The sequence below is a fragment of the Budorcas taxicolor genome, chromosome 2 (assembly GCF_023091745.1).
Source record: "Budorcas taxicolor isolate Tak-1 chromosome 2, Takin1.1, whole genome shotgun sequence".
Taxonomy (NCBI): Eukaryota; Metazoa; Chordata; class Mammalia; order Artiodactyla; family Bovidae; genus Budorcas; species Budorcas taxicolor.
In genome coordinates, this window is record NC_068911.1 from 17,151,231 (window position 1) to 17,165,252 (window position 14,022).

At 44.8% G+C, this 14,022-nt stretch overlaps 1 protein-coding gene across 1 annotated transcript; it reads left to right on the plus strand.

Moving 5' to 3' along the window:
* Positions 1-1,138: 1,138 nt before the first annotated feature.
* LOC128043504 (histone H3.3A-like) lies at positions 1,139-1,704 on the plus strand. Its single transcript, XM_052635858.1, has one exon. It carries the CDS (start codon positions 1,139-1,141, stop codon positions 1,547-1,549), a length of 411 nt encoding a protein of 136 aa, XP_052491818.1. The 3' UTR covers positions 1,550-1,704.
* Positions 1,705-14,022: the final 12,318 nt, after the last annotated feature.

Consider the following 14,022-nt stretch of genomic DNA (forward strand, 5'->3'; position numbering starts at 1 on the left):
AAGCAGAGATGTTACTTCGCCAACAAAGGTCCGTCTAGTTAAAACTATGGTTTTTCCAGTAGTCATGTATGGATGTGAGAGTTGGACAATAAGGAAAGCTGAGTGCCAAAGAATTGATGCTTTTGAGCTGTGGTATTGAAGACTCGAAATCAACCTTGAATATTCATTGGAAGGACTGATGCTGAAGCTGAAGCTCCAATACTTTGGCCACCTGATGTGAAGAGCTAACTCATTGGAAAAGACTCTGATGCTGGGAAAGATTGAAGGCAGGAGGAGAAGGGGATGACAGAGGATGAGATGGTTGGATAGCATCAGCAACTCAAAGGATCTGAGTTTGAGCAAGCTCTGGGAGTTGGTGATGGACAGGGAAGTCTGGCATGCTGCAGCCCATGGGGTCACAAAGAGTTGCACACGGCTGAGCAACTGAGCTGAACTGACATTCCACAGACAGAGTATGGGACATCTTGGAAGGCAAGAGGCCTTAGGAGAAACACATTCCACAGAGTATGGGCCATCTCAAAAGATAAGAGAGGCCTAGACTTTCATGTTTTGAGACAGTCAGATTTGGGGGTTGGTTTGTTACTGCAGCATAACCTGGCCTTTCCTGACTGACACACATGACCATGTGTGCAAAGATGAACCCCCATTGAATCATATCTATCAGTGTTCTCAGCCTTATGTAGTCCCCTGCCCTTGAACCTGGACTGGCCCTGTGAATTCACTTCTGACCAATGAAATGAAGTAGAAGGGAGCATGACTTCCAAAGTTAGAAAGCCTACAGCTTTTGCCCAGGAATATTTCCTTTCAGAGCAAATCAGCCACTGTGTAAGAAGTCCGATTACCAAAGACGGCCATGCTGTGAGGAAGTTCTGGCAAGCCACATGGAAAGACAGTGGGAAGAAGAAGAAGAGTTGGCTGACCAGCTTCCAGCCATCACAGCAGGCCCAGCTGAGGGATGAGGCCATCTTGAATGGTCGAGCCCAGTCAGAACTTGGGAAGACTTCAGGCCCAGCACCTCTCTGACTGCCGCTGCATGAAAGACCCCAAATGGGCCGTTGCTCTCCAACGCCAGCGCCACCTCAAGCTTGCCGAGCTCCAGCCGAAGGAGAAGGGGGGTAAGTAAGGAGGTCTCTATACCATGGCTCGTACAAAGCGGACTGCCCGGAAATCAACCGGTGGTAAAGCACCGAGGAAGCAACTCTCTACAAAAGCCGCTCGCAAGAGTGCGCCCTCTACTGGAGGGGTGAAGAAACCTCATCGTTACAGGCCTGGTACTGTGGCACTCCGTGAAATTAGACGTTATCAGAAGTCCACTGAACTTCTGATTTGCAAACTTCCCTTCCAGCGTCTGGTACGGGAAATTGCTCAGGACTTCAAAACAGATCTGCGCTTCCAGAGTGCAGCTGTTGGTGCTTTGCAGGAGGCAAGTGAGGCCTATCTGGTTGGCCTTTTTGAAGACACCAACCTGTGTGCTATCAATGCCAAATGTGTAACAGTTATGCCAAAAGACATCCAGCTAGCACGCTGCATACGTGGAGAACGTGCTTAAGAATCCACTATGATGGGAAACATTTCATTCTTTAAAAAAAAAAAATTCTCTTCTTCCTGTTATTGGTAGTTCTGAACGTTAGATATTTTTATTCCATGGGGTCAAAAGGTATCTAAGTATATGATTGCAAGTGGAAAATAGGGGACAGAAATCAGGTATTGGCAGTTTTTCCATTTTCATTTGTGTGTGAATTTTTAATATAAATGCAGGGACATAAAGCATTAATGAAAGTCAAAATGTTTCAGTGAACAAGTTTCAGCAATTCAACTTTATAACAATTATAAATAAACCTGTTAAATTTTTCTGGACAATGCCAGAATTTGGATTTTTTTTAAAACAAGTAAATTTCTTATTGACTGCAACTAAATGGTGTTTGTAGCATTGTATCATGCAGTAGATTCCATCTATTCACTATACTTTTCTAGCTAAGTTGTCCTACATGCAAGCACATGTTTTTAATGTTGTCTGTCTTCTGTGCTGTTCCTGTAAGTTTGCTATTAAAATACATTAAACTAAAAAAAAAAGAAAGAAAGAAAGACCCCAAATGATATCCAGCTAGGGCTGGTCAATCCACAGAATTGTGACAGATAATAATAAGCTGTCTTAAATCATTTACATATTGGAAGACAACAGTATATACCCAGTACCTGTAACAATCCGGAACCAGGACGCTATAGCAAGGTCTGCCCTTTAAGGGAGCCCGTAAGGAGCCATCACAGCTCCTTGCTTTTCAGACTATGAAAACCAGTTGACCATAACCCCAATCAACCACCAGGCAACCCCTTGACAGGAGACCTGGCCCATTTTCTGTTGACTGTGTCCTTAAAAGACAGAGAGTGCCTGAGGCTCATATCTTGGAAGATCAAGACCATCCAACTTGGAGACACTCCCAGGTCTCCCACAGCTTCACTGAGCCCCAGGCAACCTTCAGATCAGAGCCCTCCAGCTCAAACCCAACCTCCCACCTTCACCATCAGCTACTTGCTGACATGGATTTCTCTTTGAAAGAATGGCAGACTTTGAAAGAATGAAGCAGGGCATATGTATTATTAATTAAAAAAAAAAATTGTGAGGTTGCAATACCTTGATCCTGAGCAGTGTATGGAAGAGATATATTTTTTTTGTAAGAGATATTTTAATCTAAATTATTCCCTCAACATCTAAATTTAAGAAACCCATAAATAACTTGCTTTTTTAAATGGCAAATGATGGGGAGGGTGGTAAAAGATCGCAAATGATTTCCAAAAATATGGTGCTGACAAAAGAGAGGATGAGCCCTGGTCTGTAGATGGGTAAGGACAAATTGTGTGCAAAACACCTCTATTTTATATGCAGATTAGACCTAATGGGGGGGAAAAAATGTACAATGCAGAAAACTAAAAGAACAAGTTACGGTAATTCCCTGGCGGTCCAGTGGTTGGGACTCTATGCTGTCACTGCCTAGAGTGTAGGTTTGATCCCTGGTTAGGGAACTAAGGGTCCACCAGCTACATGGTGCTGTAGTCAGAGTTTTTTTTTAATTAAAAAAGAAAAAAACTTATTATGAAGCAGATGACAAAGAGGAGATAAATCTAGGGCTGTAATGAAGGAAGATATAACAAGAGAAATTAAGTGATGTAGCTACAATATAATCAAAGTCTTAAATACAAGTGTAACCCAAGTGCCTGCTGTGTCTTTGTCCTCTGACTCCTGTGTGCTCTCCTTTTTTCCTTACATCAACCTGGATGCAAAACCCAAAACATCTTCAAATTTTCCCAGACAATTCACTCACACCAAAGCAGTGTTTCCAGCTGGGGGTGCAAACAGGTCATGTATGAGAAATATCTCACTAGATGGCATGATCCTGGCCACGGAGACAGTAAGGATCATGCCCTCACTCCTGGCAGTCACCGTAACCAGTAAAAAAACCAGCTCCCAAGTTTTGGTGGCACTAGTGATAAAGAACTCGCTTGCCAATGCAGGAGACATAAGAGACGTGGTTTCGATCCCTGGGTCAGGAAGAGCCCCTGGAGGAAGTCATGACAGCCTAGTCCAATATTCTTGCCTGGAGAATCCATGGACAGAGGAACCTGGCAGGCTACAGTCTATAGCGTTGCAAAAACATGACTGAAGTGACTTAGCACGCACAGGGACAGTACCATCCTCAAAACAGCAACTGTGCACCAGAGCCACGAGGACCCATCTTTACTAAAATTTTCATAAGAATTCAGAAGAGGGGACTACATCACCCATCCCAATGCAAAATAACCTAAGACCTTCATTCACGCTTTCTGCTTTTTTTTTCTACAATTCTTGCATCAGCAAAACTGCTACTGGATTATTTTTTCTTTAGCTCATATCTCTCATAGTGCCTGGCAGTCTAGTTTATTTCTCTCCCTCCAGAATTTCATTCCAAATCCCAAGTTTCTCTTCTTAGTATTACACAGAGATGAGACATTTCACTGCCCTGGATGCTACCCCATGTTTACATATCCATGCTCATCGTTTGCTCAGCAAAGCAAAGGACCCTCACATCGAGAACCCATTATTCTTAAAAGGTGTTTTTTTTTGGGGGGGTGTTGTTTTTTTGGCCACACTACCCAGCTGGCAGGATCTAAGTTTCCCAATCAGGGATTAAACTGGGCCCTGGCAGTGAAAGCACCCAGTCCTAACCACTGGACCAATAGGGAATTCCCTAGAAGGTGGTTGAGCCACTATCACTGGTTACCTGAAAACATCTTGAAATCATACCACAAGTGCCATGTCAGGTGTGTTTGCGCTGGAGCATTCTGACAAAGGCAGCTGTTTGTACCTTGTTACACAGGAAGAACATGGAGGGTGCAGGACTGTCATTTTCTTCCTGTCCCTTGTTCTGATAACCCCAATATTGCTCAGACGGTAACTTTCCTCTCCTCTCAGTGAAGTATGGCTGGACTGATCCCACTCCTTGGTGTCATGTGACCTGAGGGGTAAGCATGTGACCCTAGATAATATATTTTCCATTCTTTTAATAACAAAACCAATGCTGTAAAAAATAATCTTGTGCATCTATGCATGTAAGTGGACTAGAGGGTCTATAGACTAAATTCACCAAAGTAGAACTGCTGGGTCAAAAGGTGTTTTTGGTGGACTGTGCCAACTCACTCTCGGGAGTTGTGGATTCCTACCAGGATATGTGCCTGCTAAGTCGCTTCAGCTGTGTCCAACTCCTTGCGACCCTATGGGCCATAGTCCTCCAGGCTCCTCTGTCCATGGGATTCTCCAGGCAAGAATACTGGAGTGAGTTGCCATGCCCTCCTCCAGGGATTTTCCCAACCCCACATCTCTTAAGTCTCCTGTGTTGTCAGGTGGGCCCTTTACTACTAGCGCCACCTGGGAAGCCCCCTACAAACTACACAGAGTATCTATTTCCACACAGATTGGCCAAAGGATATGTTGTCAAACTTTTGAATTTGGAGCTAAACTGGGAGGTGACATCGCAATTTTTTGGTGAACTATCAATTTACGTACTTTACCCCTCTCTTTCTACTGAATTGGTGGACTCTAGTCTCCATTTCTAAGAGTTCTTTTTGTAATTAGGAGATGATTACCTCTTTGTGACACTGACTTGCAGATATTTTCCCCAGATTGTCATTTGTCTCTTGACTTTGCTTATGCCTTTACTTTGCCAGGAAGTTTTAAATTTATTTTTTACAGTTGAATTAATCAATCTTTCATGGTTTCTAGATTTTGAATCATTTTAGGTAATGTCAATGTTGAAAGGAATTTGCTCAGGCTTTCTTCAAGTACTTTTATAGCTTTGAAAAAACAAACCAACAACAACAGGTAAAACTTTGGTCTGAGTGAGTGAGTGAGTGAAGTTGCTCAGTCGTGTCTACTTAGAGTTTATTTTGGTGTACAGTGTGAAGGTGAGGTATGAAGCCAGATCTGGCTTGAGATAGGAGAAATAAAACCCAAACCAGGCACAAACTAAGGTGACTTCGTTCCCAAAAAGAGACCAAGCCAGTTTCCAGGACCTGATATACAGAATGAAAAAAGTGCCCAGAACTGACCAAGGTTAGACTCTAGGACAGCAAGAGCCAACAACAGGTCCCAGTAGGAAGATGGCAAGAAGTGGGATCAGATGGCATGTCCAAGGTCCCAGGCAGCAGAGGAACAAGGAGGCCAGGAGAAGGCCTGGGTAGCTGCCTCTGGAACTCCAGACAAAGCCTGCATGTAGCATGATCCCCGGGAAAGCCTGTGACTCCAGGCCTCCCCAGCCTCATGGTCAACATCAGCTTGAACCCTACTAACCTGATACATGAAGGGAGGTGGGAGAGAGTCCTTGCCCTCAGTAAAGTCCCCCTTAGGGGCATCCACAGGGAATTTCCTGGTGGCCCAGCAGATAAGACTACAAACTTTCACTGTGGGGGACCCAGGTTCGATCCCTGCTTAGGGAACTAACATGCCAAATGCCTCCAGGTGCAGCAAAAAATCAAAGAAGAGTCACAGCTGTCTGCCACTAATTCTAATAAAGATTGAAAGCAGAATAAAGGTCAAGGAACACTGATCGGGTCTCTGCTGGTGGTCCAATGGCCAAGACTCTGAGCTCCCAACGCAGAAGACTGGGTTCAGTTCTGGTCAGAGAACTAGATTCCACACACTGCAACTGAAGATTCTGCATGTTGTACTTAAAACATGGCAAAGCCAGATAAATAAATAAATATTGGGGGAAAAAAAGGAACACTGAGCAGTACATTCTGACCAGGGGTGCTTCTTGTAGGAAGGCATTTGAGCTGAGACTTAAAGAGTGATAAAGAATCTGCTTGCCAATGCAGGAGATGCAAGTTCAAGTCCTGGGTCAGGCAGATCCCCTGGAGGAGAAAATGGCAACCCACTCCAGTATTCTTGCCTGGAAAATCCCATGTACAGAGGAGCCCGGTGGGCTACAGTCCACGGAGTGGCAAAGAGTCAGACACGACTGAGCACACATGCAGACACATTAAAGAATTAGTGAGGTCTGAACAGATGGGATGGAGAAGGCAATGGCACCCCACTCCAGTACTCTTGCCTGGGAAATCCCATGGACGGAGGAGCCTGGTAGGCTGCAGTCCATGGGGTCGCTAGGAGTCAGACACGACTGAGCGACTTCACTTTCACTTTTCCCTTTCATGCATTGGAGAAGGAAATGGCAACCCACTCCAGTGTTCTTGCTTGGAAAATCCCAGGGATGGGAGAGCTTGGTGGGCTACCATCTACGGGGTCGCACAGAGTTGGACACGACTGAAGCGACACAGCAGAAGCAGCAGCAGCAGCAGCAGCAGCAGAACAGATGGGAGTTTTTTTTTTTTTTTTAATTACAGCAATATTTACTATATAGATCATCTTAGGAAGAAGTGGCATCTTTATGCTGTTGACTTTTCCTTCAAGGAAAAGTTTGTCAAGTTTGTCAAGACCTGACTTCAGTCTTCTTTAGCATCATTCAGCAATGTTTTAAAGTTTCCTTCATAGAGATTTTATTCATTTCTTAGTAAGTCTATTCTTAGGGTCTACCTTTTGTGTTGCTGTTGCAAATGGGGGTCACCACTTCCATTATATCTTCTAAGCAGTTGTGGTTGATATAAATAGGGAAGTTATTGATGTCCTTAGTTTAATTTTGGACCCAGCCAAGTAACAGAAGACTTTTATTATTTGTTTGTTCAACAGATTCACTGGATTTTCCAGATATACGACTGTATCATCCATAAACCATGTTCGTTTTACCTCCCTTTTTCTTTTCTAGAGATGACTGAAAATCAAAGAGGGCATTCCTCCTGGTTTCAAATCCCGCAAGTTTGATAATGAGGAAGAGAAGAGAAATTCACATCTTCTGTAGTACCTCATGGCCTTTACATTCATTTTTTCCTTTGCCACCGCCTCTCCTTTTACACTGGAGAAGGAAATGGCAACCCAGTCCAGTATTCTTGGGCTTCCCAGATGGTGCTAGTGGTAAAGAACCCACCTGCCAATCCAGGAGATATAACAAATGCAGGTTCGATCCCTGGGCTGGGAAAATCCCCTGGAGGAGGGCATGGCAACCCATTCCAGTATTCTTGCCTGGAGAACCCCATGGACAGAGAAGCCTGGTGGGCTATAGTCCATGGGGTTGCAAAGAGTTGGACACGACTTAGCAACTAAACAACAACTCTTTTACATAGGAGATTCTGATTCCCATTGAGACAGGAGGGAAGGGGGTAGGGCCCAACTATTAAAAGAATAACATAGTTGTTGAGGATACCACAAAAACTGGTTAGAACCAACTAGCTCCAAGATGGCAGAAGATCTGACTTCTAGTAGACCTTGAGCTTCACTATACATTTATTTTAATGCATTAGCATCTAAATGATATCAGCTTCCCTGGTAGCTCAGCTGGTAAAGAATCTGCCTGCAATGCAGGAGACCCTGGTTTGATTTCTGGGTCAGGAAGATCCGCTGGAGAAGGGAAAGGCTACCCACTCCAGTATTCTGGCCTGGAGAATTCCATGGAGTGTATAGTCTGTAGGGTCACAAGGAGTCGGACACGACTGAGCAACTTTCACTTTCAGTTTCACTAAATGACACAACCACAGGTCCCATGACAGTTCTGAGGCTAACCATAAAAGGCCAAAAAGTGGATGGCGACCCCAAAATCTCTCTAAATACACTTGGGCTTTCACTTTACTGTGTTTCATTCTTGAATTCTTTCCTGTGTGAAGCTATGGACTGTCACTTGGCAGCTGGCCCCAGGGACTCCCCTGAGACCTGGGAAGTGACCATCCCCTCGCACCCCATTTTTTCTTGCAACACCATCACTCTTCAAGCCTGAGATGAAGTGTTGCCTCCTCTGGGAAACTCTCTCTGACTACATAGCCCAAGTCTAGGTGGCTTGTACTTCTCCATCATGGAGCTCACCCCAGTCCATTGTACTGCCCTGTGGGAGGATGTGATTAGCCTCCTGTAGGCTGGGATTCTTCAAGGGAAGAGAGTGCTCATTTGGGGAGCACTTGTTTTCAATTTACTGAACATTCATCTCCCCCTCAGTTTCCTTTTGACGTTTTCTTCCTCTTACTGAATATGAAAGTGAATCTCCCTCAAACTAAGTTCTGCTGAGTTTCTGATTAATCTCTCTATCCAAAACTTTATTCCCTTTCTTGTCCCAACCCTGTTCCCTTCAGAATTGAGGAATATCAAAGGAAAGGGGGGGGGGGAATTGAAGCCAAGCAGGACCCTGCGGGCCTTCTCCAGCGCAGAAGTCCCTCTGTGACCTCCATTTCTTTCTTTTTCTCTTTTAAATACTTTTCTTCATTTGCTCTTGGCTGTTCTGGGTCTTTGTTGCTGCATGGGATTTTCTTGGGCTGTGGGGCGTGGAGCCCACTCTCTGGTTGTCGTGCGCGCAGGCCTTTGATTTTAGTGACCTCTCCTGTTGCAGAGCACGGGCTCTAGGGTTCTCAGGCTTCAGTGGCTGCAGTGCGTGGACTCCGTAGTTGCAGCTCCCAGGCCCTAGAGCACAGGTTCAACAGCTGTGGTGCACGGGCTTAGTAGCTCCGCAGCATAGGGGATCTTCCTGAATCAGGGATCGAAACTGTGTCCCCTGCGTGTGGCAGGTAGATTCTTTACCACTGAATCACCAGGGAAGCCTCCCCTCCCAACCTTTTTAATGTAATTATTTACTTGGCTGCAAGTAAGTAATTTGCAGCTCTTAGTTGTGGGTCTTTGCGGGATTTAGTTGCAGCAGTTGGGATCTTCGGTCTTCCCTGCGGCATGAGAGCTCTTAGTTGCAGCTTGTGGGACCTAGTTCTTGATCAAGGGTTGAACCCAGGTTCCCTGCATTGTAACGTGGATTTTTAACCATTATGCCACCAGGGAAGTCCCTCCATTTCTTGTTTGTAGGAGAAAAAAGGCTTCAGTCTCCAAGGCCTTCTCTGAATTTCAAAGAGCAGGCTCAAGCAATCAGTGATTAGGACAAGAACCACAGGACTCCTAGTTCCTCCTAAAAGGAAATAGATAACAATCTGATGCATATCTTTGGGTTGTTCTGTAGAAACTAAGACCCCCCCACCCAGGTGGAGGATGGTGAGTTCATGCCGCTTTACAACAGACCCCCTGCTGAATGGAACCAGAAGGCTGAGATTCCTGAAACATCACCCTGTTACTCACCACCAACCAGTCAGAAGAAAGTCCACAAGCTGTCCACACACTATGACTCTCCCCTCACCACCATCTTTAAAAACCCTTCACTGAAACCACTGAAGAGTTCGGGTCTTTTGAGCATGAGCTACTCATCCGCCTTGCTTTGTTGTCTAGTCACTCAGTCGGACTTTCGGCAGCCCCATGGACTGCAGCACACCAGGCTTTCCTGCCCTTCACCATCTCCCAGAGTTTGCTCAAACTTATGTCCATCGGTCAGCGATGCCATCCAACCATCTCATCCTCTGTTGGGCCCTTCTTCTCCTGCCTTCAATCTTTCCCAGCATCAAGGTGTTTTCTAATGAGTCAGTTCTTTGCATCAGGGGGCCAAAGTATTGGAGCTTCAGCTTCAGCATCAGTCCTTCCCATGAATATTCAGGACTGATTTCCTTTAGGATGGACTGGTTGGATCTCCTTGCAGTCCAAGGGCCTCTCAAGAGTCTTCTCAAACACCACAGTTCAAAAGCATCAGTTCTTCAGTGCTCAGCTTTCTTTATGGTCCAACACTCGCATCCATACATGGAAAAACCATAACTCTGACTGGACGGACCTTTGTTGGGAAAGTAATGTCTCTGCTTTTTAATATGCTGTCTAGGTTTATCAAAGCTTTTCTTCCAAGGAGCAAGAGTCTTAATTTTGTGGCTGTAGTCACCATCTGATTCTGGAGCCCAAGAAAATAAAGTCTCTCACTGTTTCCATTGTTTCCTCATCTATTGGCCATGAAGTGATGGGACTGGATGCCATGATCTTTGCCTTTTGAATGTTGAGTTTTAAACCAGCTTTTTCACTCTCCTCTTTCTCTTTCAAGAAGTTAAGTTCCTCTTCATTTTCTGCCATAAGGGTGTTGTCATCTGCATATCTGAGGATATTGATATTTCTCCTGGCAATCTTGAGTCCAGCTTTTGCTTCATCCAGCCTGACATTTTACATGACGTACACTGCATATAAGTCAAATAAGCAGGGTGACAATATACAGCCTTCATGTACTCCTTTCCCGATTTGGAACCAGTCTGTTTTTCCATGTCCGGTTGTACCTGTTGCTTCTTGACCTGCATGCAGATTTCTCAGGAGGCAGGTTAGGTGGCCTGGTATTCCCATCTCTTGAAGAATTTTCTAAAATTTGTTGTGATCCACACAGTCAAAGGCTTTGGTATAGTCAATGAAGCAGAAGTAGATGTTTTTCTGGAATTCTCTTGCTTTTTCTATGATCCAGCGCACGTAGGCAATTTGATCTCTGGTTCCTCTGTCTTTTCTAAATCCAGCATGAACATTTGGAAGTCCTCAGTTCACATACTATTAAAGCCTGGCTTGGAGAATTTTGAGCATTACTCTGCTAGCGTGTGAGATGAGTGCAATTGTGTGGTGGTTGAACATTCTTTGGCATTGCCCTTCTTTGGGATTGGAATGAAATCTGACCTTTTCCAGTCCTGTGGCCGCTGCTGAGTTTTCCAAATTTGCTGGCATAGTGAGTGCAGCACTTTCACAACATCAACTTTTAGGATTTGCAATACCTCAACTGGAATTCCATCACCTCCACTTGCTTTGTTCACAGGGATGCTTCCTAAGGCCCACTTGACTTCACATTCCAGGATGTCTGGCTCTCGGTGAGTGATCATACCATTGTGATTGTTTGTTTTTGTATAGTTCTTCTGTGTATTCTTGCCACCTCTTCTTAATATCTTCTGCTTCTGTTAGGATACCATTTCTGTCCTTTATTGTGCCCATCTTTGCATGAAATGTTCCCTTGGTATCTCTAGTTTTCTTGAAGAGATCTCTGGTCTTTCCCATTCTATTGTTTTCCTCTAATTCTTTATGAAATGTATTTCTCTCTAAATAAATCCATTTATTACCCATCACTTTATCTGAAAACAAAATCAGCTCATTCTGCTGGTCTCGTGTGGGTCAGGAAGTGGTTCTGTCCTGTGCAATCACTTCATTTCATGGTGCCACAGTTTCAACATGGTGCCTCAGCGTTCACTATGGTAGGGGAGGGCAGAATGGAAGAGAATCACCCACGCAAAGAAATGCTCTGGCCCAGCAGTGACACGGGTCACTTCCACTCAGTCAACTGCAAAGAATGGGGAAGTACAATCTGTCCTTGACATGGCTGGACATTAGAGGTCTCTCTTGCATAATACTGTACCCATGGATGATTCCTGTTGGATATTTCCAGGGGCTGTTACAACCAGGTAAAGCTGCAGGCAATATTTCTCCAACGTCATATTAATGATGGTTTATTAACTCCTTTTATTCAGGTGGCTCAGATGGTAAAGAATCCGCCTGCAATCCAAGAGACCGGGGTTCGATTCCTGAGTTGGAAAGATCCCCTGGAAAAGGGAACGACAACACACTCTAGCGTTCTTGCCTGGAGAATTCCATGGACAGAGGAGCCTGCTGGTCTACAGTCCATGGAGTCACAAAGAGTCGGACAGGACTGAGCAACTAGCACTTGCACTTTCATTTTCTTTTACTCCACAGGAAGAGGACGCTCTGTGGGGGACATCTGCTTTTGGTCTTTGGGATGAATAGGAGATTGAAAGGGGTCAGGAAAAGGTCGTCCTAAGATGGAACAACATGAGCATAGGCGCAGAGACATGAAAGAGCCTACTGTCTTCCAGGAGCCATGAGGATTTGAGGAAGAGGAGTTTGAAAGGAGGGCTGGAACTAGGATGGAAATAGTAATTGCTAGCTAAAATGATTGAAAATCTTTAGGGACTTTCCTAGTGGTGCAGAGGTTAAGAATCTTCTTGTCAATGCAGGGGACGTGGGTTTGATCCCTGTTCCAGGAAGGTCCTACATGTCATGGGGCAGCCAAGTCTGTGGGCCACAACTAAGTGTATACCCTAGAGCCCATGTTCTGCCAAAAAACAAAACAAAACCCAACAGCAAAACACTTTAAATTTTTAAATGCCAGGTTTTGTTCTAAACACTTCATGGTACTCTGCTCGTTCTCTTCTGTTCCCCTTCTCTGCCCAGCCCTGGGTCTAAGAGGTTGGTCGCTATGAACAGTATCAGCAGCATCCCTTGGTCCCTGGCTTCTAGTTGGATTTATGCAATGGGGAGTCCCAGCAGGAGGGAGGGGGAGGGAAGACAGTGAGGTCAGCGTATTTATTCCACTGGCTTCTTCCCTGCAGGATCACCTTGGCTGGGTGCTTACTTCAGCTGCTTTCACATGATTCTCCCTTGTCAGATTCTGGCAACCATTCCTCCTCTTGCCCTGTCAGGTCTAAAGGTGCAAGTTGTCCTACTATTGCTAGACTTGGGGTACTGTATTACCCTTTGTAGGGTTTCCTTACCCACCTTTGAATTACACCCTTGTCAATCCTTCAAATCTAAACTAGGGTTTCCTGATAGAATCTGACTCACACAGGTACCTGTACTGATGTTATTCCCATTTCATGGATGAAGAAACTGAAGTACAGAGAGTTTAAGTGACTTGCTCAAGGCCACACAGCTAGTAAAGGGCAGAGTAGAGACTCAACCCAGAGAGTCTGGTTATACAGTTTCAGACTGTCAAAGGCCTTGAATGACAGGCTAAAGACAGTTTTCCTATCACCTATAGAGGGTGCACACCTTTACCCTTTTTTTCACCCCCTTCTTTCACCAAGTCCATACTGAGTGTTACTGTTAACACACCTTTTGAGAAACTAACATGTTTCCTCATCTGCAAAATGGGAGAATTCTCCAGGTTCTAACAGCCTGGCAGTATTGTGGTTGGGCTCAGAGAGAACTTGGCCATTCCCTTGAAAGAGACATTATGGAGCTTGGGGTGGAGCATGTGACAAAAGTCTAGCCAATCACAGCATCATATTCACCCCGGTTGGAATGATTGGGTCATACTGAGCCAACGAAAGCCAATGGGATTATTTTCCTGGAACATTTGTAGGAGAGGCATACTCTCTTTTCTACCAGGTTTCCATCTGGGAGAAGATAAAGCCTGGGTATGCAGGGCCCACCACATGGGTATTCAATCAGAACCAAGAAGTGGGGAAAAACTGAGTTCTGTAACATCATTTCAGACCCAGAATTCAGTTGTGTCTGAAATCCATGCAACCCATTGGATCTCTCCTAGAAACAATACAGTCCCTTTTTTGTCATATGATAGTTGAGTTCCAACTCTAGGGTCCCAATGTTGTCACTTGTAGTGGAAAGAGTCTTGTCACAGTAGAAGACAGCTTCGAGTTGGAATAGGAGTTGGGGACACTGCTGCATTCAGGTGAACTTCTATTCATCCCAGAAGATCCAACTGAAATGTTACCATTTTTGTTTAGCCTCACAACTACTTCCCCTACTATTGCTAGAAGACTTAT